The sequence below is a fragment of the Girardinichthys multiradiatus genome, chromosome Y (assembly GCF_021462225.1).
Source record: "Girardinichthys multiradiatus isolate DD_20200921_A chromosome Y, DD_fGirMul_XY1, whole genome shotgun sequence".
NCBI classification, from domain to species: Eukaryota; Metazoa; Chordata; class Actinopteri; order Cyprinodontiformes; family Goodeidae; genus Girardinichthys; species Girardinichthys multiradiatus.
In genome coordinates this window covers 11,372,519-11,394,566 of record NC_061818.1, presented here as the reverse complement: position 1 = coordinate 11,394,566, position 22,048 = coordinate 11,372,519, and the positions used below count along the sequence as shown (strand labels likewise).

Sequence of the window (22,048 nt, the reverse complement as noted above, 5' to 3'; positions counted from 1 at the left end):
GAAATTGAAAGGATAGAGGGGAGACACACAACAAAGACAGCACTGAGCCAGGGTACTTTTTATGGTAAAGAATAACAAGGGGAGCACACAGAGTTGGTAGCAGTGACTTCTTCAGAGCCTCCATTTCAGAAAGAGACACAGCTAAACAGAGATGCACTGGGCCAAAGGGGTACTTTGGCCCAGGAAAAGCGGGGTACACAAATTCAGTGCAGTGAAAGAAGATGATTTAGCTATTTTTGAGAGAGCTGAACACAGAAGCACTGGGTCAGTCATACTTTCTATGGGGAAAAGAAATAGAAGGCGAGTACATAAGGTTTTTGGCAGCAGTAGCCACTTTGATGGGTGCCTTCTATGGAAAAAGAAAAAGAGACCACAGACAACTTGCTATCCAATAGTCAATTGTGACTCCATTACTTCAACAACTAGTGGAGATGGCAATGAGCACCAATTCACAAAGACTCATATTCTCTCGATTGTAAACCTAAAATCGACTAGTCCAATGGACAGCTTGTCTGTTTCCTGAGATATGAATCTGAAACAGCAGCTGATTTTTATGGAGTGCACTGGAAAACAGATGGATACGTTTTCATCGTTTGCATGCCCTTGGACTATTTGCATGCATGCTATAGGTGTGCTTGTGTCACAACGTTCAGATGATACAAGTGATCTTCTCATCTCTCTTCCTCCCTCCCGCTGGAGCTAAAAAGCCCAGCTCCATGGTGAAGTGTTATTACACAGCTGCTGTGGTCACACCCACTCACCCTCCCCTTCCTGGTGCTTATAACTAGGCTCACATTAATATGATACCGCTTAGAAAGTACTCCCAATGCTCTTTTGTGTGCAACAGAAAGAAAAAGGCAGAGGCAAACTAAGGAGGCAGTAAAAATATTCTGGATTATTTATTGAAGACAGAGATTTCCTGTGTTCCTGTGACCTCACTGTGTTCTCCTACAACAGCCTCCACCTCAGTAGTGAAGGTAGAATCTGAAGCAAACCACAAAGCTCTTCACTGGACTTCTACTTTAACAGGTAAGTCACTCAGTAACCTAATTTTGTAACTTTTGGCTTGTGAAAGGGATTCGTCTGTTTAGTGTTTTCCAGTCTTGTTATTTGTAGCAACATGGCGAGGGATATGTCCAACAATGATCCCTTGTCTCCTGGGACCTGCCCCCAAGTATTTTCCTGAATGCAGCCTTTTGAGATTTGTCCATCTTTGTTTTTGATGAAAGTCTGTGACTCAGAGACAGTTTGGTTTTTCCGATCCAAGAGAAGCGATTACAAACTACTTACTCTGGGAACATTTGGCACAGAAATTAACGGTGTATACTTCAAGCACTCGCACCTGCCTTTTTCCACCTCTATTGGAGTTTCTGCTTGCAGCTCATTTTTCATACTACGCTGGGGCACTGGGAGATTTTCATGTGACTTTAGCTTGTTAATACATCACTTAGGAGACTCCTTAGTGTCAGAGTGCAAGTGCTGACCACAAGGAAGCAGGAAAGGTTTCTGAGCAGTAAGAACATTGCTGGAGGTTCGGGGGTGTCCAGGCAACAGCTCATCACATTTTGGGCACCACTCGGCCAGTGAACTTATGATTAACCTTTCGTTACCGGTTCGTTAACCACTTCCTGCTTTTCTTAAGATACATGTTTTGTACGAAAGAAATACTTGGAAATAATGTTAATGACACAAATCTATAAAGCTATTTGTTTAATAGTGGGTATTGATAAATAATCTAGGAGGCAAGAGCACACAGATGATTGTTGTTCTTAAAAAGAAGCTTGTTGCTATAGACAAAAGGGATCTGCCCTGTCTTTGTCATTGTCTTTGTGAATACAATTTATTTGTTCTGCTCCACCACACAAAGAGCACTGTTCCCCTTCTTGGATGCCACAAACATAAAAGCTTTCAAAGAAAGCAAACCTAAAAGTGACTCTAAAGGAGTAGTCGTTTGCTGATGACAAACTGTTTAAGAGTTTTATGTATCCGTAAGAGTTCTTTAAACACTGTCTGAATAAGATAATATGTGGGTACATAAATAAATTCACATAAAGGTATTGTTAATACCGTATTGTTGTGAGCTTGGGGTTATATATTTTCCAATTAATTTATATCCCAATTTGGAACCCAATGTACCCCACCCTACTTCTGTTTTGTACTTGTAAATTAAACATTTAATGCCCTCGGCCATTATAGCATATTAGTTTCAGTGGTTTGGATGGTGGTCCTTTCAGCTCCTTTCCATTTCGCACTTTAGCAGTTTTGTCCGTTTTGTACTGGATTTTATTTCACATACGAAACCAAAAAAATCATTCATGCGTGGGTTTGCACCTGCCAGGGGATTGTCACGATCCTGCTTTGACAATCAACAATTTATATTGGTTTTACAACATTCATAGTTCACTGCAATAAATGTGGTTTGAGGACTCCAAAAATGTATATTTACCAGCAGAAGGTCCCTCAGAATTAGGCCATTTTAGGCTGAGCCAACTGGGATAAACAGAGGTCAGAACCACAATAAACTGAAATGTGTTGTAATGCAATGTGTCACTGCTTGTGAAATGGAAAAAATAAGAGTAGGAACTGACCTGGAGCCCTTTTTAAACAGACTGAATTAAATAATGCAGAAGTATTTTAATCAACAACAGTTTTCTGCTTCAAATTTGTACCATATTGAACTCATTTGTGTAACTTTCCACTTCTATTTCAGTGTTTCTGATCTTTGTTTGTCAGTTGACTTCAATGAATATTGAGAGATGTCACTTCTGATTAAAAAAAATAAATTGGAGTGACCTTCTGCTTGAAGATAATATTTATCAGCAACCACATCTCATGCCCGAGTAGACTGTACTTTCCCTACAGTGCACTATTAGGAGATGAAGGAATTTTATTTTTAATCACTAGTTTATCACCTGGATTCAAAACTGATGATTCAGTACTTCTTTATAATGTAGTCATGGATATTTTAAAGGAAACCCGGTTGTACAACACTGATAAGTAATATTTGAAGTTGCTCGGAGTTATTTTTGCTTGATCATATTTCCTAACTTAACTGGCCAAAAAAGATCAAAACCAAAATTACAAGGAATAAGATGTAATAAAAACTTTTTTGCAAACCTTTTGGTAGGTTCCTGTTTTATTGTAAATAGTCTGGCCCTTTCTGTTCTGTGTTTCTTTTGCTTCCTGGTTTCTTACTGTTTCTGAGTCCCCCAGTCTCCTGTTGGCTTTGAGTCTTTCTTATATCCAGTTGTGTTCTGTTTGTGTTATTCTTATGAGTTTCTGGTCTTTGCTCAGTGTCTGTTCTGAAATTCATTCTCGTTGATTCCCCCCGTCTCTGTTCTTTCAGCCGCTTCCACTCTGCTCATTACTCTCATCTGTTTATTTTTGTATCATGAAACTTCTTTATTGCATTTGGGTTTTCCACAACCGTCACCACCTTTCTGTGACAGTATTTGAGATTAGAGCATTGTTATGATTAGCTCCAAAATTTATCAGAATATACCTAACTACCAAGCAAAATAAACGGATAGACTTTGGTTAACTCCACTGTCATGAAAAAGGTTTATCTATGAGTGAAATGGATGTTGGAGGGGAGGAAATGGCAACACGTGGGTATGAAAAAGCAAAGAAGCGAGCTGACAAAGAGCGCAGTGGTTCTGATCTCTATTTGGGCAATCTGACCTGAAATATGAGAGATGTCTTCTGGTCAAACCAGTATTACTCTGAGAACCATGTGTTCTGAGAGCTGACCACTCCTGTGTCGCTTTACATAGTGACATAGGAGGCTTTCTGTCTTTACTGTAATGTAGAGCACATGTCCATCCAATTGGCCAAAAACCTCAAACTAAAATGTATGACATTGTTTTAGAAACAGCGTTTCTCATCAGTAACAGCTAAATGTGCTTTCTTAGAATGCTTATAAATACCTGGTATGTTGTTTGAAAATAAATCTCTGAAAATTGAGAGGCTCACTTCCTCAATTGTCATCTCTCCCCTCCCACTATGTGTCTCCATGTTCCAGGAAAGGTGACGTGTGTAATAAACACCATATAAAAGCTTCCGGTACTTCAAATGTTTATTAAGCTCACAAAAAGGTATAAAGAGCAGAGTTGTGAAATAATTTACTGTTCCTGCCCTGTTTCTCCCACAACTGAAAGGGCCTATCCAAATTTAATCACCTCAGGTCCAAATCATAAGCAACTCAATACAGTACTCCAAGTGAGATGATTCATCCTGACATGTACATGATCAAATATTCTTCTATTTTGGTATGATGATGAGCAATATGATTAAAAGTACAGAAAAATCTATGAATAAAACCTAAAAAATTTTAAAACATGCCTGTTTTTTTGCCACTGTAGGAACTATCAGCTGAAAAAATGGGATGCTTTGGATTCCTCAAAGCCATGATGTTTGCTTTCAATGGCATCATCTTTGTAAGTAACTTTCACTTTTTTAATACAACTAATTAACCTTTTATTTTACATGAACATGTGAATGTTTTGGAAAATAAGGCATGCAAATAAAAAATGATACATTCCTCCATTGTGGAAGGCACCCAGGGAGGATTGGGATTGCATATTACTGTATTCAAACAGGTTATTCAGTCATACCAGACTTTTCCCATGAGTTTGCCAGATACAGTGTCTGCAGCCTGACCCTAGTCAGCTTTAAAGAAACACAGTTAAGCAAAAACAACACCAATTCCAGTAAGGTCTGGACGTTGTGTATCATTCTAAAAAAAATCAAACAGAATACAATGATTTGCAAATCCTAATTTATTCTTTATTCTTGTGAAGCAATTTGTGATTTTTATCTGTGAAAGTTCCTATATAAATAAAAATGACTTTCTTACTTATTTATATGCAAATTGAATACAATAAAAAGACAAGATATTTAATGTTAAAACTGATAAACTTTATTATTTTGTTTTTTTGCAAATATTCTCACTCACTTTAAATTTGTTGCTTGCAACAAATTCCAACAAAGCTGGAACAGGAACATGTTTGCCTCTGTGTTACGTCACCTTTCCTTTTAACACTCAATAAGTGTTTGGGAACTGAGGACACTAATAGTTGAAGTTTTGTAGGTGGAGCTCTTTCCCATTCTTGCTTGATGAACAACTTCAGTTTCTCAACAGTCCAGGGTCTCTGTTGTCATATTTAGTGCTTCATAATGCTCCACACATCTTTTATGGGAGACAGGTCAGGACTGCAGACAGGCCAGTCTAGGACCAGCACTCTTTTACTACGAAGCAACACTGTTGTAACACGTGCAGAATGTGGCTTGGCAACGTCTTGCTGAAATAAGCAGAGACGTCCCTGAAAAAGAAGTTGCTTGGATGGCAGCAGATGTTGCTCCAAAACCTGTATGTACCTTTTAGCATTAATGGTGCCTTCACAGATGTACAAGTTACCCGTGCCATGGGCACCGACACACCCCCACACCATCACAGATGCTGGCTTTTGAACTTTGCGCTAAAAACAATCTGGATAGTATCTCTTTGACCTGGAGGATACGACTTCCATGATTTTCAAAAACAATTTAAAATGTGAACTCTTCAGACCACAGCACACGTTTTCCCTTTGGGTCAGTCCATCTCAGAGGAGCTCAGAGTCACAGAAGCCTATGGCGTTTCTGGGTGTTGTTGATAGATGGCAGAGTTTTAACTTGCACTTGTAGATGTAGACATGAACTGTGTTAACTGACAATGGTTTTCTGAAGGGTTCCTAACACCACATGCTAATATCTGTTACAGAATGATGTCGGCTTTTAATGCAATGCCTCCTGAGGTTGTCAAAGTCATAGGCATTCAATATTGGTTTTCAGCCTTTCCACTTATGTGCAGAGACTTGCCCAGATTTGCTGAATCTTTGATGATATCATGGAATGTAAATGATGAAATCTATAAATTCCTCGCAATTGTAAATTGAGAAACGTTCTTAAACTGTTGGACTATTTGCTCACACAGTTGTTCACAAAGTGGTGAACCTCGCCCCATCCTTGATTGTGAACGACTGAGCCTTTCAGGGATGCTCCCTTTATACCCAAAAATGACACTCAGCTGTTTCCAGTTATTCTGTTCACCTGTGGAATATTCCAAACTGGTGTTTTCTGAGCATTCCTTATCTTTCCTAGTCTTTAGTTGCTCCTGTCTCAGCTTTTTTGGAACAGGTTGCAGGCATCAAATTTAAAATAAGTGAATATTTGCAACAACAAAAAAAGTACAGTTTGAATATTAAATATTTTGTCTTTGTAGTGTGTTCAACTACGTATAGGTTGAACAGGATTTGGAAATCATTGTATTCTGTCTCTATGTACATTTTACCCAACGTCCCAACCTTATTGGAATTAGGGTTGTACAGACATCTTGTGGCCATATTGAAGAAAGCATCAATCCCAAATTCCATCTGCTAAAATAACCAGTCAATAGACTGGATCTGGATTTGTGGAAAATGTGGAAAAAGTCTGTGTTCCGCCCACACATAAAACCTTGGATTTTATTCATTATATTCTATCTCGGAAATAAAAACCTGCTGGGGTTTATTTTTGTTTTATGTCTTTTGCTTATAATGATTGTCTTCTTAGTCCATTTTACAAGTCACTTTATAAGACTTTGTTCGAACCCTAACACCCTAAACCTTGAAATGTGTTTTTAAACAGCTGGAAGAGCTCCAAATTTAAACTTCTGAAGCTAAAGATACTGATATTATGTGCTAAAAATCTGTCATTTCTTATAAACCCATTGAGTACAGTTAATTTCCCTGTTGTGTAACTACAGCAACATAATGAGGCATTCAGTAGTGTTCCAGCAGTGAAGTGTAGTTTTTCAGGTCATGCTTGACATTCTGAGTTCTCTTCTAACTCTCTAGAATTTCCCTTGTTTTGTACTCATTCCATCTTTTCTTCTCTCCCATTTAGCTGGCAGGGATTGCCATCCTGGGCGTGGGGATCTGGGTGAAGGTAGACAGTGGCTCCATCTTCAGCTTTCTTGGAAAAATTGAAAATGTTCCACCAGAACTTAGTCAGGTACTCAACGTGGGATACCTGTTGATTGCCATTGGTGGTCTCCTGGTCATCATCGGCTTTCTTGGCTGCTGTGGGGCCATCAAGGAGAGCAGGTGCATGCTGCTGCTGGTAAGCCTTTTTCTGCTGAGTTTTTAAGGTGGCCAAAGTAGCAGTTTTATGTTTTTTGTATCTACTTTTTTGGTGTAATATGAAAGTTTTGGTCATGCAATTTAATTAATTAGTATATAATCAAGATGTTTCAGTAATACAATTTGCAAAAGGGAAATATATATTTGATATACCTTAAGTGGTTCTGCTGTTAATTTTCCTGATAACTGCATACAGCTAATGCAACCCCAAAAGTCTGTTTCTTAAAAAATCTAAATATTACATTAGACAAATAACAAGAGGAAGTTTTTATACAGAAAGGTTATGGCCTGCACAATCACGAGGAACACAGATGACTTCACAGTTGTCCACCAGACAGTCATTGATGCCGTGCATAAGAGAACGTTCAGTCAGAACAGGACAGTGCTAAAGAAGCTGGCTTTTTTCAAAATAGTTTGTCTAACCATATTAATGGAAGGTTGAGTGGAAGGAAAATGTGTAGTCATAAAGTGCACCAGAAACAGTCTTGTTTGGCGGTGATTCAAAAGGCCAGGATTTTGAAGAGCTACCACACACAGATGTCTCCAGGACATGGACTATACCTTTCATATTCCTTGTGTTGATTCACTCCTAAACCAGCAAAAATGTCAGAAGCAGCCTAAATAGATGGAGGAAAATGACTGGGCTGTTTCTCAGTGATCTAAAGTCCTCATTTCAAAAGGTAAACTTTGCATTTAATTTCAATATCAAGGTCCCAGATTCTTGAGGATGTGTGGGGAGGCACAGAATCCAAGCTGCTATAGGTCCAATGTGAAGTTTCTGCATTCACACTGGACCTATAATCTGGCTCAGCTGTCTACCAGAACTTTTAAGACTGCACACTGCAAAAAGTAACAGTTCTTTAATGACCTTGGCATCTCTGTGCATGATTAATGAGGGACAACAGTGCCAGACATGGAGAAGAGAAGAAAGCCGCTATTGCAAGCTGGGCTTCCTTAAGATCACAACAGAGCCAAAGACTGGTCACCTTCATGCCACACTGTACTGACGCAGAAATTCATGATAAATGAGCCCCAGGTGAAAAAAACACAGTACAGTGCATGGATGTAGTTTTCAGTAGGCAAATATTTCTGTATTAAAAATCTTTCTTTATTGATGTAATGTAATGTTTTAACTACCCAGCTCCTCTGCAGCAAAGCACTGAAACGTTCACCATGTTTTATGAAATTCTTCAACATAATTTACCTAATAATTGCTCAGATGTACTTCCCTGTTCTTTTCTGACTGTGACAGTATAATAAAGAACAATAAATTATAATTAACTTATGCTAAACAGGGAGAAGGTGTACTCTCCAGATTTAGAGAAAATATCACAGATTTAACAATTAAATTCCAGCCTTGCAATTAGTACTCTATTTATGCTGGTTGGGGAATTTAGTCAGTGTCTGACAGAGACAGACAAGCCGCCAAGCAATAACAAATTAATAAAAAAATCCATCCAACCTTTAAATTACATATACCTGCTTACCCATACCTATCTCCAGCAGTCATTGGGCGACAGGCGGTGGATAATCTGGTCAGGGGAACACAGAGAAACATGTCCACGCATGGACGGGGAGAACATGCAAACTCAATGGGGAAAGGCCCTAGGCCAGGATTTGGACCCAGGACCTTTTTGCTGCAGGGCAACAGTGCTAATCACTTCACCACCATGCAGTCTTAATGATCCAACCATTAATTTTATTAGCTTGTTATTACAGAGTTGGGTCATTGCTTTCCACACTTCCAGTTTCAGTGCATCATGCAATGAGTAGCAGAATAGGTTATATTAACCATCTAGAGCCACTTTCCACTTCTCATGCATGCACAAATTCACACATAACCAAATTAGAAATAATCGTTAACCCAATGTCTGTGTTTAAAACTTGGGTAGACATCCAATATAGCTGAGGGAAATCAGCTATATTGGTCAATTCAAGGTTCAAACATGTGCGTTTCTCATTGCAATGTGGCAGTTATAATCACCTGGGGCCTAAAGTACGAAACATAGGCCTACTTAGGCACAAAAACCTTGTGGCGCAATGTTTTACGCACAACTCGGCATGTACTATAATAAAAGTTGCTTAAAAGTGTGCGGAAATCCACGGAAAATATGGACCTGCCGTGAAAATGTGCGGTAGCCACACAAACTGTTTAGGCAACAATAATAGACAACAGAGAACCAAAATTCACATAAATCCATTGAAGTACGACTCCATTCACTTTTATTTTATGGAGCATCAAACTTGATGATCTTTCATGAGTTTGAACACCTCTGTGAACACCTCTGTGTCTGAACAACTCAGGTTGTTCAGACACAGTCTCTCTTGGCGTTTATCCGCTGAAGGGAACCGGTTCGGGCTGTAACAGCACCGTTGCCATGGTTATTTGGACACGTGGTAGGTGCTTTCCGGTTAGTAATACTACTTTGCATATGGGGCAGGAACCGCGCAGTCCAAGCGTCACATTTGATTTATTTGTGCGGGACAAGTTTCAGCATTGCTCTCTACCTTTACTGTAAAACCTGCGCACCCTTTCTAACATGAGGCCCCAGGTCATGTATCCTCATTGTACCAAATCTACACCATCAAACTGCTCATCCAATCCTACCAGAACCAGAACCAAAGCTGAATCATGAAGTTGAGGAGTAACTTCTAACGTTTTATGTGTTTTTTGCACTAATGCACAAATAGCATCAAGCTGGCTGGATTAATGAGTGTTTAGATTCTTGTAGAGATTTCTGCTGTAATTCCTGAATTGAGCTGTACAACCAGAGTTGCAATGAATGCAGAAAATAGTGCAATGGTCATAAATGCTTCTTAAGTTCTTCTGAGTTTGATTCAACTACTAACAAAGTTTGCATGTTTTACCAAACTGCCTCATATGTTGATCAGAAGCTGAAAGGTTTGTGAACTCAAACAAAAAGAAAATACTACCAAACCCATCCTAATGCTAAGCTAATAGTTATCAGTAACATCCGTAATTCTGTTCTTCTTCCCAGTTTTTTATGATAGTCTTGCTGGTCTTCATCGCCGAGGTTGCAGGGGCAGTGGTTATTTTGGTTTTCAGACCACTGGTAAGTCACTGACAGAGTTCAGACGAAGGAACCTCATTACAAGATAATGTGGAAACCTTCAGACAAGATATAAGATCTAATATTGTATGTTGTTGTTTATTAGGCAGATGAACTGTTTGAAAAGGTTGGCACAGCAGCAGTTGCGAACATCAAAAAAGACTTTGGGGAAAATGCTGACATTACTGGACTGTGGAATACTACTATGGACACGGTACAGACGTTTTCTGAACAGTGATATCTCTCCATTGCAAAGATTCCTCAAAGCTTATCTAATCTGCTCTCTCTTCGCAGTTAAAATGCTGTGGATACTACAACTTCACAGACTTCACAGATTCCCCATATTATAAGATGCAGGGCAGTAACTATCCACCCCAGTGCTGCTTGAACTCGGGGCCTTGTAATCAAACTGTGGCTGATAGCAAAGTATGAATGTTGAATCTAATTGGAAAATATTTAAATTACTAAAATAATTTGGTAATTGTTTGTCAAAACCTATGGTAAAATAAAGGTCTGTGTTGTACTTTCAACAGAAAAAAGATGGGTGCTTCCTAAAGATCAAACAGTTGATTGATGACAACACAGTCGTGATTGTGGCGGTCGCTCTTGGGATTGCTGCCCTTGAGGTAAGACCCCAACCTCAATTTATAAATACAACATATAGACAGGTGATGATTTTGCTATTTAGTGTGCATTGTTTTATTGTGATGTTTTTTGTTCTCCTCAGATATGTGCCATGATTGTCTCAATCATACTATACTGCAGAATAAAGTCTACAGGAGCCTAACTATGAGCAGTAAGGGATCACTTCAGTCACTGAATTCCTGCATCACCTTCTACAAAGTCTCATCGCTGAAAACATCTACTGTAATGTCAGGTCATGTGCAATAGAGGACAACTGAATGATATTTTTACTATATGTCAATGTATCAATTAAATTTGATTTATAGATCTAAAATAATAACTTTTTCATAAATCATCTAGAAATACCACCAGCCACACATATGTTATTGTATATATCAAAACTGGCTAAAGGGTTAAACACATATCCAGTAAATGGGGAATTACATGATGCTGTTTCTGTAATAATGAAGCAAAAGCTGGTTATTGTTTTATGAAGGGGAAGTAGTGAAAAATTTACGAGAGCTTCTTGTTTAATAAATCCAGTAGTTGGATAATAGTTGTTTGTAGGTTGTTAATTGATACATATTTGCAATAAAGTCCATATTTCCAAGTAAAATGTTCTAATTTTGTTGCTGTTGTCGAGTTATTGAACTGAATTTAAAGGGCAATCAACCATTTCATCGCTGGTTAACCTAAAAGTCTTAAAAGCATAAAACCTTACTTATTTGACACATAAAGGTCTTTGGAGCAGCACCTCTTTAAAAAAGAAAGACACACCCATAAATGGATGATGATGTAGTGTTTGTAACACTAGAGCTTTACTGTCTGTCATTGTAAACAGAAAACAAATTGGCTTCAATGTGACAAACAATCAAAATCTGAGTTACAAGGACATAACCTGGCTACATCAGATAGCTCTAGTGGACTCAGCAGTAAGACCATTAAGGAGACCCATGGTGGTATTTGTGAGCACATTGTTTTTCAGGCCAATAAAATGTTTGTTTTACTCTAGTTCTTGCTTTTTACATGTTAGTGCAAAATGTCTGTACACAGATAACATGCTTCAACCTAGTGAGATATCTACCTGTAAGGACATTCTGTCTCATGGTCATGATAAGCTGCAACAGTGACTTGTTTCTTGTTTCCTCAGTGTCTGATCCAAATGAATGAGAGCGAGAAAGAATGATAGGGAATATAGTAATTCTAGAAAGTAAAATCTGTCAAAACCATTTTCCAAGATACTTTCAGTGATCTATGAAAGTATCTTGCATGTGGTCAGGCAACAAGTAAGAACATAGTGGAGGGCTCCCTTGATCAAGTGAATTCCTTCAAGCACAGTTGTAAATAAAGTTTGAATTTCCATTCATCTTCTACACCACTTATTCCATAGTGGGTCATAGGGGAGCTGGTGCCTATCTCCAGCAGTCTATGGGCAAGAGGCAGGGTACACCCTGGACAGGTTTCCAATCCATCACAGGGCAACACAGAGACACACAAGACAAACAACCATGCACACACTGATTCGCAGTTTAGAGAGACCTATTAACATAACAATCATGTTTTTGGACTGTGGGAGGAAACTGGAGTACCCAGAGAGAACCCATGCATGCACAGGAAAACCATGCAAATTCCATGCAGAAAGACCCCTGGACATGAGTTGAACCCAGTACCTTCTTGCTGTAAGGCAACAGCAGTACAGACTGCGCCACCATGCAGCCCCTAAAGTTTGAATTTGAGCTTTTTAACCTGTTCTCTTTTCTGTCCAAAAATCGAACAGGACAATGACATCAGATATCTCAAAATGTATCTTTCTGGGGAGGGAGGGGTGAGAATACTTGTGGAATTACTTTTTACGGGTTAAAGTATCAGCCAGCTGCATCATGGGAGACAGCGTTTTGAAACAAACTGACTGGCGACGATGCTTCTTTTAAAGGTCACCCTCAAGACCGCTGTCTTTGAGAGCTCAACAGTCTGTCTGATACTACCTTGGTCCCTCGATGTCCTGACTGCTGGTGCATGCCGGATGTGTTGGGGGCTCTCCCCTGCTTGGTGCCAGCAGTCTTGCTACTGGGGACTTGGTGCGAGCACTGTGCTGCTGGGGGACTGTTTCCTGGGCTTGGCTTGTGTAACCGGGGGTGGCGGTGTGGCTGGGCCGGGGTGGGTCACAGTGTCCTGCCTTGCTCTGTGCCTCTTTGGCCTGGGGGCTGTTGCTCCTGTGCATTCCTGGCAACCTACTGCTGTGCTGGAGGTATGGCTGACCTGGGGTGATGCTTTAACTGTGGCCATCCGGATCCGTGTCTACTACTCTTAGTTGGTGTGGATTGCAGTCCTTCTACCATTCTCGCCACAATTACCAATGTACACTTCCAGGTGAAAAACTCGCACTCACAAACACCCACTCAACACAAACAAACTTGTTTCTACACGTATGCTAATCCAACATGTACAGCAGGGCCGGTTCGAGGGATGCATATATTAAGGGGGCAGGCAGAAATGTGATGGGGGCATCATCAGGCATACACGTTATGCTCCGGCATATTTATTGTTGTTGTTGATTAGTATTTTCTTTCTGTGTTCGGGGTAAACTGTGTTGTGATGTTCAAGTTGCCAGACTGGACTGGTTTCCCCCCACATTGGCTTCTTTTGAACATGTTAGGCTGGGAAAAATAGCTTTGGGCAAGTAGTTAAAATTTGGGCTGCTCTCACAATATTTGGAGGATGTTCAGAAATAATTCTAATAAAATTTTTTAAAATGATTCTAATTAATGAACACGCATGTGCTGAGGCATTCATAAGTACTCTTCACTTGGCAAAAGAAACAATTTTTTATTTAACTTCAGTTAAACACATACTACTCATTGTCTCTATAGACAAAACTAAAGAAGTTTAATGGAAATTTACAAAAAACAAAACAAAACAAACTGAAATAACTCAGTAGCATCTGTAGCAAGAAGGGGGACTGTACTAGAGGCCACTGTACAGGTCCTTCTCAAAATATTAGCATATTGTGATAAAGTTCATTATTTTCCATAATGTCATGATGAAAATTTAACATTCATATATTTTAGATTCATTGCACACTAACTGAAATATTTCAGGTCTTTTATTGTCTTAATACGGATGATTTTGGCATACAGCTCATGAAAACCGAAAATACCTGTCTCACAAAATTAGCATATTTCATCCGACCAATAAAAGAAAAGTGTTTTTAATACAAAAAACGTCAACCTTCAAATAATCATGTACAGTTATGCACTCAATACTTGGTCAGGAATCCTTTTGCAGAAATGACTGCTTCAATGTGGCGTGGCATGGAGGCAATCAGCCTGTGGCACTGCTGAGGTCTTATGGAGGCCCAGGATGCTTCGATAGCGGCCTTTAGCTCATCCAGAGTGTTGGGTCTTGAGTCTCTCAACGTTCTCTTCACAATATCCCACAGATTCTCTATGGGGTTCAGGTCAGGAGAGTTGGCAGGCCAATTGAGCACAGTGATACCATGGTCAGTAAACCATTTACCAGTGGTTTTGGCACTGTGAGCAGGTGCCAGGTCGTGCTGAAAAATGAAATATTCATCTCCATAAAACATTTCAGCAGATGGAAGCATGAAGTGCTCCAAAATCTCCTGATAGCTAGCTGCATTGACCCTGCCCTTGATAAAACACTGTGGACCAACACCAGCAGCTGACACGGCACCCCAGACCATCACTGACTGTGGGTACTTGACACTGGACTTCTGGCATTTTGGCATTTCCTTCTCCCCAGTCTTCCTCCAGACTCTGGCACCTTGATTTCTGAATGACATGTAGAATTTGCTTTCATCCGAAAAAAGTACTTTGGACCACTGAGCAACAGTCCAGTGCTGCTTCTCTGTAGCCCAGGTCAGGCGCTTCTGCCGCTGTTTCTGGTTCAAAAGTGGCTTGACCTGGGGAATGTGGCACCTGTAGCCCATTTCCTGCACACGCCTGTGCACGGTGGCTCTGGATGTTTCTACTCCAGACTCAGTCCACTGCTTCCGCAGGTCCCCCAAGGTCTGGAATCGGCCCTTCTCCACAATCTTCCTCAGGGTCCGGTCACCTCTTCTCGTTGTGCAGCGTTTTCTGCCACACTTTTTCCTTCCCACAGACTTCCCACTGAGGTGCCTTGATACAGCACTCTGGGAACAGCCTATTCGTTCAGAAATGTCTTTCTGTGTCTTACCCTCTTGCTTGAGGGTGTCAATAGTGGCCTTCTGGACAGCAGTCAGGTCGGCAGTCTTACCCATGATTGGGGTTTTGAGTGATGAACCAGGCTGGGAGTTTTAAAGGCCTCAGGAATCTTTTGCAGGTGTTTAGAGTTAACTCGTTGATTCAGATGATTATGTTCATAGCTCGTTTAGAGACCCTTTTAATGATATGCTAATTTTGTGAGATAGGAATTTTGGGTTTTCATGAGCTGTATGCCAAAATCATCCGTATTAAGACAATAAAAGACCTGAAATATTATAATATTATATATTATAATAAGTTAGTGTGCAATGAATCTAAAATATATGAATGTTAAATTTTCATCATGACATTATGGAAAATAATGAACTTTATCACAATATGCTAATATTTTAAGAAGGACCTGTAATTATATATGTTTCGTTCAACCAGGGCGCGACTGGGTTGACATTCTAGCTCCAACTCACCTGCAGTGACGCAGTTGAACCTGACTTCCTGCTCCTTTACAGGAGACTGATACCGTGTTTTATGTGAATAAAAACAAGTAAATATTCATTTTTATATCAGAGCAGTTTATTCAACTTTTCTATTTTGTGTCTCTCATGATCCATCTCTTCATAACTCACGAAGTACACTTCCGCGTTTCATTGAATAGAGCTGCAGTTTTTTCCAATCCAACTATCATAGAATATGAGTAACCCATGTTTCTTTTGCCATCAGCTTCTCTTTACAAATGGCTGCTGTCTTTTCTGCAACTCATTTTGCCATCACTTCATAAAGCGCAACCATTCTGACTGCGCAGTGCAGAGCTGTGATGCACCAAATTTAGCGCCACACTTAAACCAAAAGTAAACCAGCCTTCCTGAGGTCCTGTTATAGGAGCGGCCTCTTATTCAAATGAAGAACAACAAATGGTATTTTTTATGAGATCAGGGAATTAAGTAGTTCAGATTTTTTAAATTTTGTTATCAGATATTTTTCTAGTGATCCATTTCCCCGCAGTAACTATTGCTCCATCAGGACGCACAGCTTTCAGTTAGAGGTTCGGAGTTAGGGAACCGAACTTTTCTGTTCTGTTAAATATATTTTCAAATGATTTTCAATCATGTTGCGCCCCCGTCTCTGATGGTGGTGTTCACTCTCTGCTCCTGAGAGCCGGGTTCATGTTGAACTGTACCTTCAGGTGAAAGACCGCAGCAAACCCCTGCCCGCTGGTGCTCCGCATAAAGCGGGAAATATTGAAGGTAATGACGAGTCGGTCAGCGCGTTGGTAACTGAAACGGAGACAGAAGGCAAAACCAAAGCGCAGGACGCTCAGCTCAATGTGGTGCGGTTCAGACACACAGACTGTTCCTCTGTTTCTGTCCATAACAGGCTGACGATCCTCGGCTGACAAAGCAAAGCAGCGACAAATATTTGCAGTCAAAGTATCTTTATTTGCCTTCGGACAGAAAGTACTCCTGCAGAGAGAGAGATGATCTGGGAACATTGTTCCGACACCTGCTTTTAAACACCTGATATTCCAGAGATAGAATCTCCTCCTACTGTGGGAAAAGGGGAAGATATAAAAGCCTCGACTGAAGAGCGTCGACTGTGAGCCGCACGAACACTCAGGCCGTTCGTGCGACTCATCTACCTGGCAAAAAACTCACAGACAGCAGTAGCGATAGGGACACACACCTTTCTTTTTAGAGGCTGTCTGACAGCCGTGCAGAGACACACAGCAGGATGTGCGCCGGATAAGTAAACAGACCGAGAGCGACAGTTAAAGGAGGGTAGTTCCACTTGGAGGAACCAAGTGGGTCAAAACTGAATTAACATTGTTTAACATTTTGAGGTACTACAATATGGTTAACGAAAAGGATCTGGAAAAACAATTCGTTTAATTCTAAATTATCCAGGAAGTCAGATGTTGTGTTCTCTACTCCATTATATAAATAAGTCCTTTACATAAATTATATAAATATTGAAATATTTTATTCAATTATTATTGTGCGGGACAAGTTTCAGCATTGCTCTCTACCTTTACTGTAAAACCTGCGCACCCTTTCTAACATGAGGCCCCAGGTCATGTATCCTCATTGTACCAAATCTACACCATCAAACTGCTCATCCAATCCTACCAGAACCAGAACCAAAGCTGAATCATGAAGTTGAGGAGTAACTTCTAACGTTTTATGTGTTTTTTGCACTAATGCACAAATAGCATCAAGCTGGCTGGATTAATGAGTGTTTAGATTCTTGTAGAGATTTCTGCTGTAATTCCTGAATTGAGCTGTACAACCAGAGTTGCAATGAATGCAGAAAATAGTGCAATGGTCATAAATGCTTCTTAAGTTCTTCTGAGTATGATTCAACTACTAACAAAGTTTGCATGTTTTACCAAACTGCCTCATATGTTGATCAGAAGCTGAAAGGTTTGTGAACTCAAACAAAAAGAAAATACTACCAAACCCATCCTAATGCTAAGCTAATAGTTATCAGTAACATCCGTAATTCTGTTCTTCTTCCCAGTTTTTTATGATAGTCTTGCTGGTCTTCATCGCCGAGGTTGCAGGGGCAGTGGTTATTTTGGTTTTCAGACCACTGGTAAGTCACTGACAGAGTTCAGACGAAGGAACCTCATTACAAGATAATGTGGAAACCTTCAGACAAGATATAAGATCTAATATTGTATGTTGTTGTTTATTAGGCAGATGAACTGTTTGAAAAGGTTGGCACAGCAGCAGTTGCGAACATCAAAAAAGACTTTGGGGAAAATGCTGACATTACTGGACTGTGGAATACTACTATGGACACGGTACAGACGTTTTCTGAACAGTGATATCTCTCCATTGCAAAGATTCCTCAAAGCTTATCTAATCTGCTCTCTCTTCGCAGTTAAAATGCTGTGGATACTACAACTTCACAGACTTCACAGATTCCCCATATTATAAGATGCAGGGCAGTAACTATCCACCCCAGTGCTGCTTGAACTCGGGGCCTTGTAATCAAACTGTGGCTGATAGCAAAGTATGAATGTTGAATCTAATTGGAAAATATTTAAATTACTAAAATAATTTGGTAATTGTTTGTCAAAACCTATGGTAAAATAAAGGTCTGTGTTGTACTTTCAACAGAAAAAAGATGGGTGCTTCCTAAAGATCAAACAGTTGATTGATGACAACACAGTCGTGATTGTGGCGGTCGCTCTTGGGATTGCTGCCCTTGAGGTAAGACCCCAACCTCAATTTATAAATACAACATATAGACAGGTGATGATTTTGCTATTTAGTGTGCATTGTTTTATTGTGATGTTTTTTGTTCTCCTCAGATATGTGCCATGATTGTCTCAATCATACTATACTGCAGAATAAAGTCTACAGGAGCCTAACTATGAGCAGTAAGGGATCACTTCAGTCACTGAATTCCTGCATCACCTTCTACAAAGTCTCATCGCTGAAAACATCTACTGTAATGTCAGGTCATGTGCAATAGAGGACAACTGAATGATATTTTTACTATATGTCAATGTATCAATTAAATTTGATTTATAGATCTAAAATAATAACTTTTTCATAAATCATCTAGAAATACCACCAGCCACACATATGTTATTGTATATATCAAAACTGGCTAAAGGGTTAAACACATATCCAGTAAATGGGGAATTACATGATGCTGTTTCTGTAATAATGAAGCAAAAGCTGGTTATTGTTTTATGAAGGGGAAGTAGTGAAAAATTTACGAGAGCTTCTTGTTTAATAAATCCAGTAGTTGGATAATAGTTGTTTGTAGGTTGTTAATTGATACATATTTGCAATAAAGTCCATATTTCCAAGTAAAATGTTCTAATTTTGTTGCTGTTGTCGAGTTATTGAACTGAATTTAAAGGGCAATCAACCATTTCATCGCTGGTTAACCTAAAAGTCTTAAAAGCATAAAACCTTACTTATTTGACACATAAAGGTCTTTGGAGCAGCACCTCTTTAAAAAAGAAAGACACACCCATAAATGGATGATGATGTAGTGTTTGTAACACTAGAGCTTTACTGTCTGTCATTGTAAACAGAAAACAAATTGGCTTCAATGTGACAAACAATCAAAATCTGAGTTACAAGGACATAACCTGGCTACATCAGATAGCTCTAGTGGACTCAGCAGTAAGACCATTAAGGAGACCCATGGTGGTATTTGTGAGCACATTGTTTTTCAGGCCAATAAAATGTTTGTTTTACTCTAGTTCTTGCTTTTTACATGTTAGTGCAAAATGTCTGTACACAGATAACATGCTTCAACCTAGTGAGATATCTACCTGTAAGGACATTCTGTCTCATGGTCATGATAAGCTGCAACAGTGACTTGTTTCTTGTTTCCTCAGTGTCTGATCCAAATGAATGAGAGCGAGAAAGAATGATAGGGAATATAGTAATTCTAGAAAGTAAAATCTGTCAAAACCATTTTCCAAGATACTTTCAGTGATCTATGAAAGTATCTTGCATGTGGTCAGGCAACAAGTAAGAACATAGTGGAGGGCTCCCTTGATCAAGTGAATTCCTTCAAGCACAGTTGTAAATAAAGTTTGAATTTCCATTCATCTTCTACACCACTTATTCCATAGTGGGTCATAGGGGAGCTGGTGCCTATCTCCAGCAGTCTATGGGCAAGAGGCAGGGTACACCCTGGACAGGTTTCCAATCCATCACAGGGCAACACAGAGACACACAAGACAAACAACCATGCACACACTGATTCGCAGTTTAGAGAGACCTATTAACATAACAATCATGTTTTTGGACTGTGGGAGGAAACTGGAGTACCCAGAGAGAACCCATGCATGCACAGGAAAACCATACAAATTCCATGCAGAAAGACCCCTGGACATGAGTTGAACCCAGTACCTTCTTGCTGTAAGGCAACAGCGGTACAGACTGCGCCACCATGCAGCCCCTAAAGTTTGAATTTGAGCTTTTTAACCTGTTCTCTTTTCTGTCCAAAAAACGAACAGGACAATGACATCAGATATCTCAAAATGTATCTTTCTGGGGAGGGAGGGGTGAGAATACTTGTGGAATTACTTTTTACGGGTTAAAGTATCAGCCAGCTGCATCATGGGAGACAGCGTTTTGAAACAAACTGACTGGCGACGATGCTTCTTTTAAAGGTCACCCTCAAGACCGCTGTCTTTGAGAGCTCAACAGTCTGTCTGATACTACCTTGGTCCCTCGATGTCCTGACTGCTGGTGCATGCCGGATGTGTTGGGGGCTCTCCCCTGCTTGGTGCCAGCAGTCTTGCTACTGGGGACTTGGTGCGAGCACTGTGCTGCTGGGGGACTGTTTCCTGGGCTTGGCTTGTGTAACCGGGGGTGGCGGTGTGGCTGGGCCGGGGTGGGTCACAGTGTCCTGCCTTGCTCTGTGCCTCTTTGGCCTGGGGGCTGTTGCTCCTGTGCATTCCTGGCAACCTACTGCTGTGCTGGAGGTATGGCTGACCTGGGGTGATGCTTTAACTGTGGCCATCCGGATCCGTGTCTACTACTCTTAGTTGGTGTGGATTGCAGTCCTTCTACCATTCTCGCCACAATTACCAATGTACACTTCCAGGTGAAAAACTCGCACTCACAAACACCCACTCAACACAAACAAACTTGTTTCTACACGTATGCTAATCCAACATGTACAGCAGGGCCGGTTCGAGGGATGCATATATTAAGGGGGCAGGCAGAAATGTGATGGGGGCATCATCAGGCATACACGTTATGCTCCGGCATATTTATTGTTGTTGTTGATTAGTATTTTCTTTCTGTGTTCGGGGTAAACTGTGTTGTGATGTTCAAGTTGCCAGACTGGACTGGTTTCCCCCCACATTGGCTTCTTTTGAACATGTTAGGCTGGGAAAAATAGCTTTGGGCAAGTAGTTAAAATTTGGGCTGCTCTCACAATATTTGGAGGATGTTCAGAAATAATTCTAATAAATTTTTTTTAAATGATTCTAATTAATGAACACGCATGTGCTGAGGCATTCATAAGTACTCTTCACTTGGCAAAAGAAACCATTTTTTATTTAACTTCAGTTAAACACATACTACTCATTGTCTCTATAGACAAAACTAAAGAAGTTTAATGGAAATTTACAAAAAACAAAACAAAACAAACTGAAATAACTCAGTAGCATCTGTAGCAAGAAGGGGGACTGTACTAGAGGCCACTGTACAGGTCCTTCTCAAAATATTAGCATTTTGTGATAAAGTTCATTATTTTCCATAATGTCATGATGAAAATTTAACATTCATATATTTTAGATTCATTGCACACTAACTGAAATATTTCAGGTCTTTTATTGTCTTAATACGGATGATTTTGGCATACAGCTCATGAAAACCGAAAATACCTGTCTCACAAAATTAGCATATTTCATCCGACCAATAAAAGAAAAGTGTTTTTAATACAAAAAACGTCAACCTTCAAATAATCATGTACAGTTATGCACTCAATACTTGGTCAGGAATCCTTTTGCAGAAATGACTGCTTCAATGCGGCGTGGCATGGAGGCAATCAGCCTGTGGCACTGCTGAGGTCTTATGGAGGCCCAGGATGCTTCGATAGCGGCCTTTAGCTCATCCAGAGTGTTGGGTCTTGAGTCTCTCAACGTTCTCTTCACAATATCCCACAGATTCTCTATGGGGTTCAGGTCAGGAGAGTTGGCAGGCCAATTGAGCACAGTGATACCATGGTCAGTAAACCATTTACCAGTGGTTTTGGCACTGTGAGCAGGTGCCAGGTCGTGCTGAAAAATGAAATATTCATCTTCATAAAGCTTTTCAGCAGATGGAAGCATGAAGTGCTCCAAAATCTCCTGATAGCTAGCTGCATTGACCCTGCCCTTGATAAAACACTGTGGACCAACACCAGCAGCTGACACGGCACCCCAGACCATCACTGACTGTGGGTACTTGACACTGGACTTCTGGCATTTTGGCATTTCCTTCTTCCCAGTCTTCCTCCAGACTCTGGCACC

General features: G+C 40.1%; 2 protein-coding genes across 2 annotated transcripts; both read left to right on the top strand.

Annotated features, from left to right (window-relative positions):
* The first annotated feature begins 885 nt into the window (after window positions 1–885).
* On the top strand, window positions 886–11,468 carry LOC124863924 (tetraspanin-1-like). The gene is made up of 8 exons (XM_047358487.1): window positions 886–1,029; window positions 4,362–4,436; window positions 6,922–7,137; window positions 10,157–10,231; window positions 10,335–10,442; window positions 10,523–10,654; window positions 10,762–10,854; window positions 10,956–11,468. Exons 2-8 carry the CDS (start codon window positions 4,380–4,382, stop codon window positions 11,013–11,015), a joined length of 741 nt encoding a protein of 246 aa, XP_047214443.1. The 5' UTR covers window positions 886–1,029; window positions 4,362–4,379; the 3' UTR covers window positions 11,016–11,468.
* A 6,003-nt stretch (window positions 11,469–17,471) lies between these two features.
* On the top strand, window positions 17,472–18,880 carry LOC124863925 (tetraspanin-1-like). Its single transcript, XM_047358488.1, has 5 exons — window positions 17,472–17,643; window positions 17,747–17,854; window positions 17,935–18,066; window positions 18,174–18,266; window positions 18,368–18,880. The coding sequence occupies exons 1-5, from the start codon at window positions 17,575–17,577 to the stop codon at window positions 18,425–18,427; spliced, it is 462 nt and encodes a 153-aa protein (XP_047214444.1). The 5' UTR covers window positions 17,472–17,574; the 3' UTR covers window positions 18,428–18,880.
* The last annotated feature ends 3,168 nt before the right edge of the window (window positions 18,881–22,048 follow it).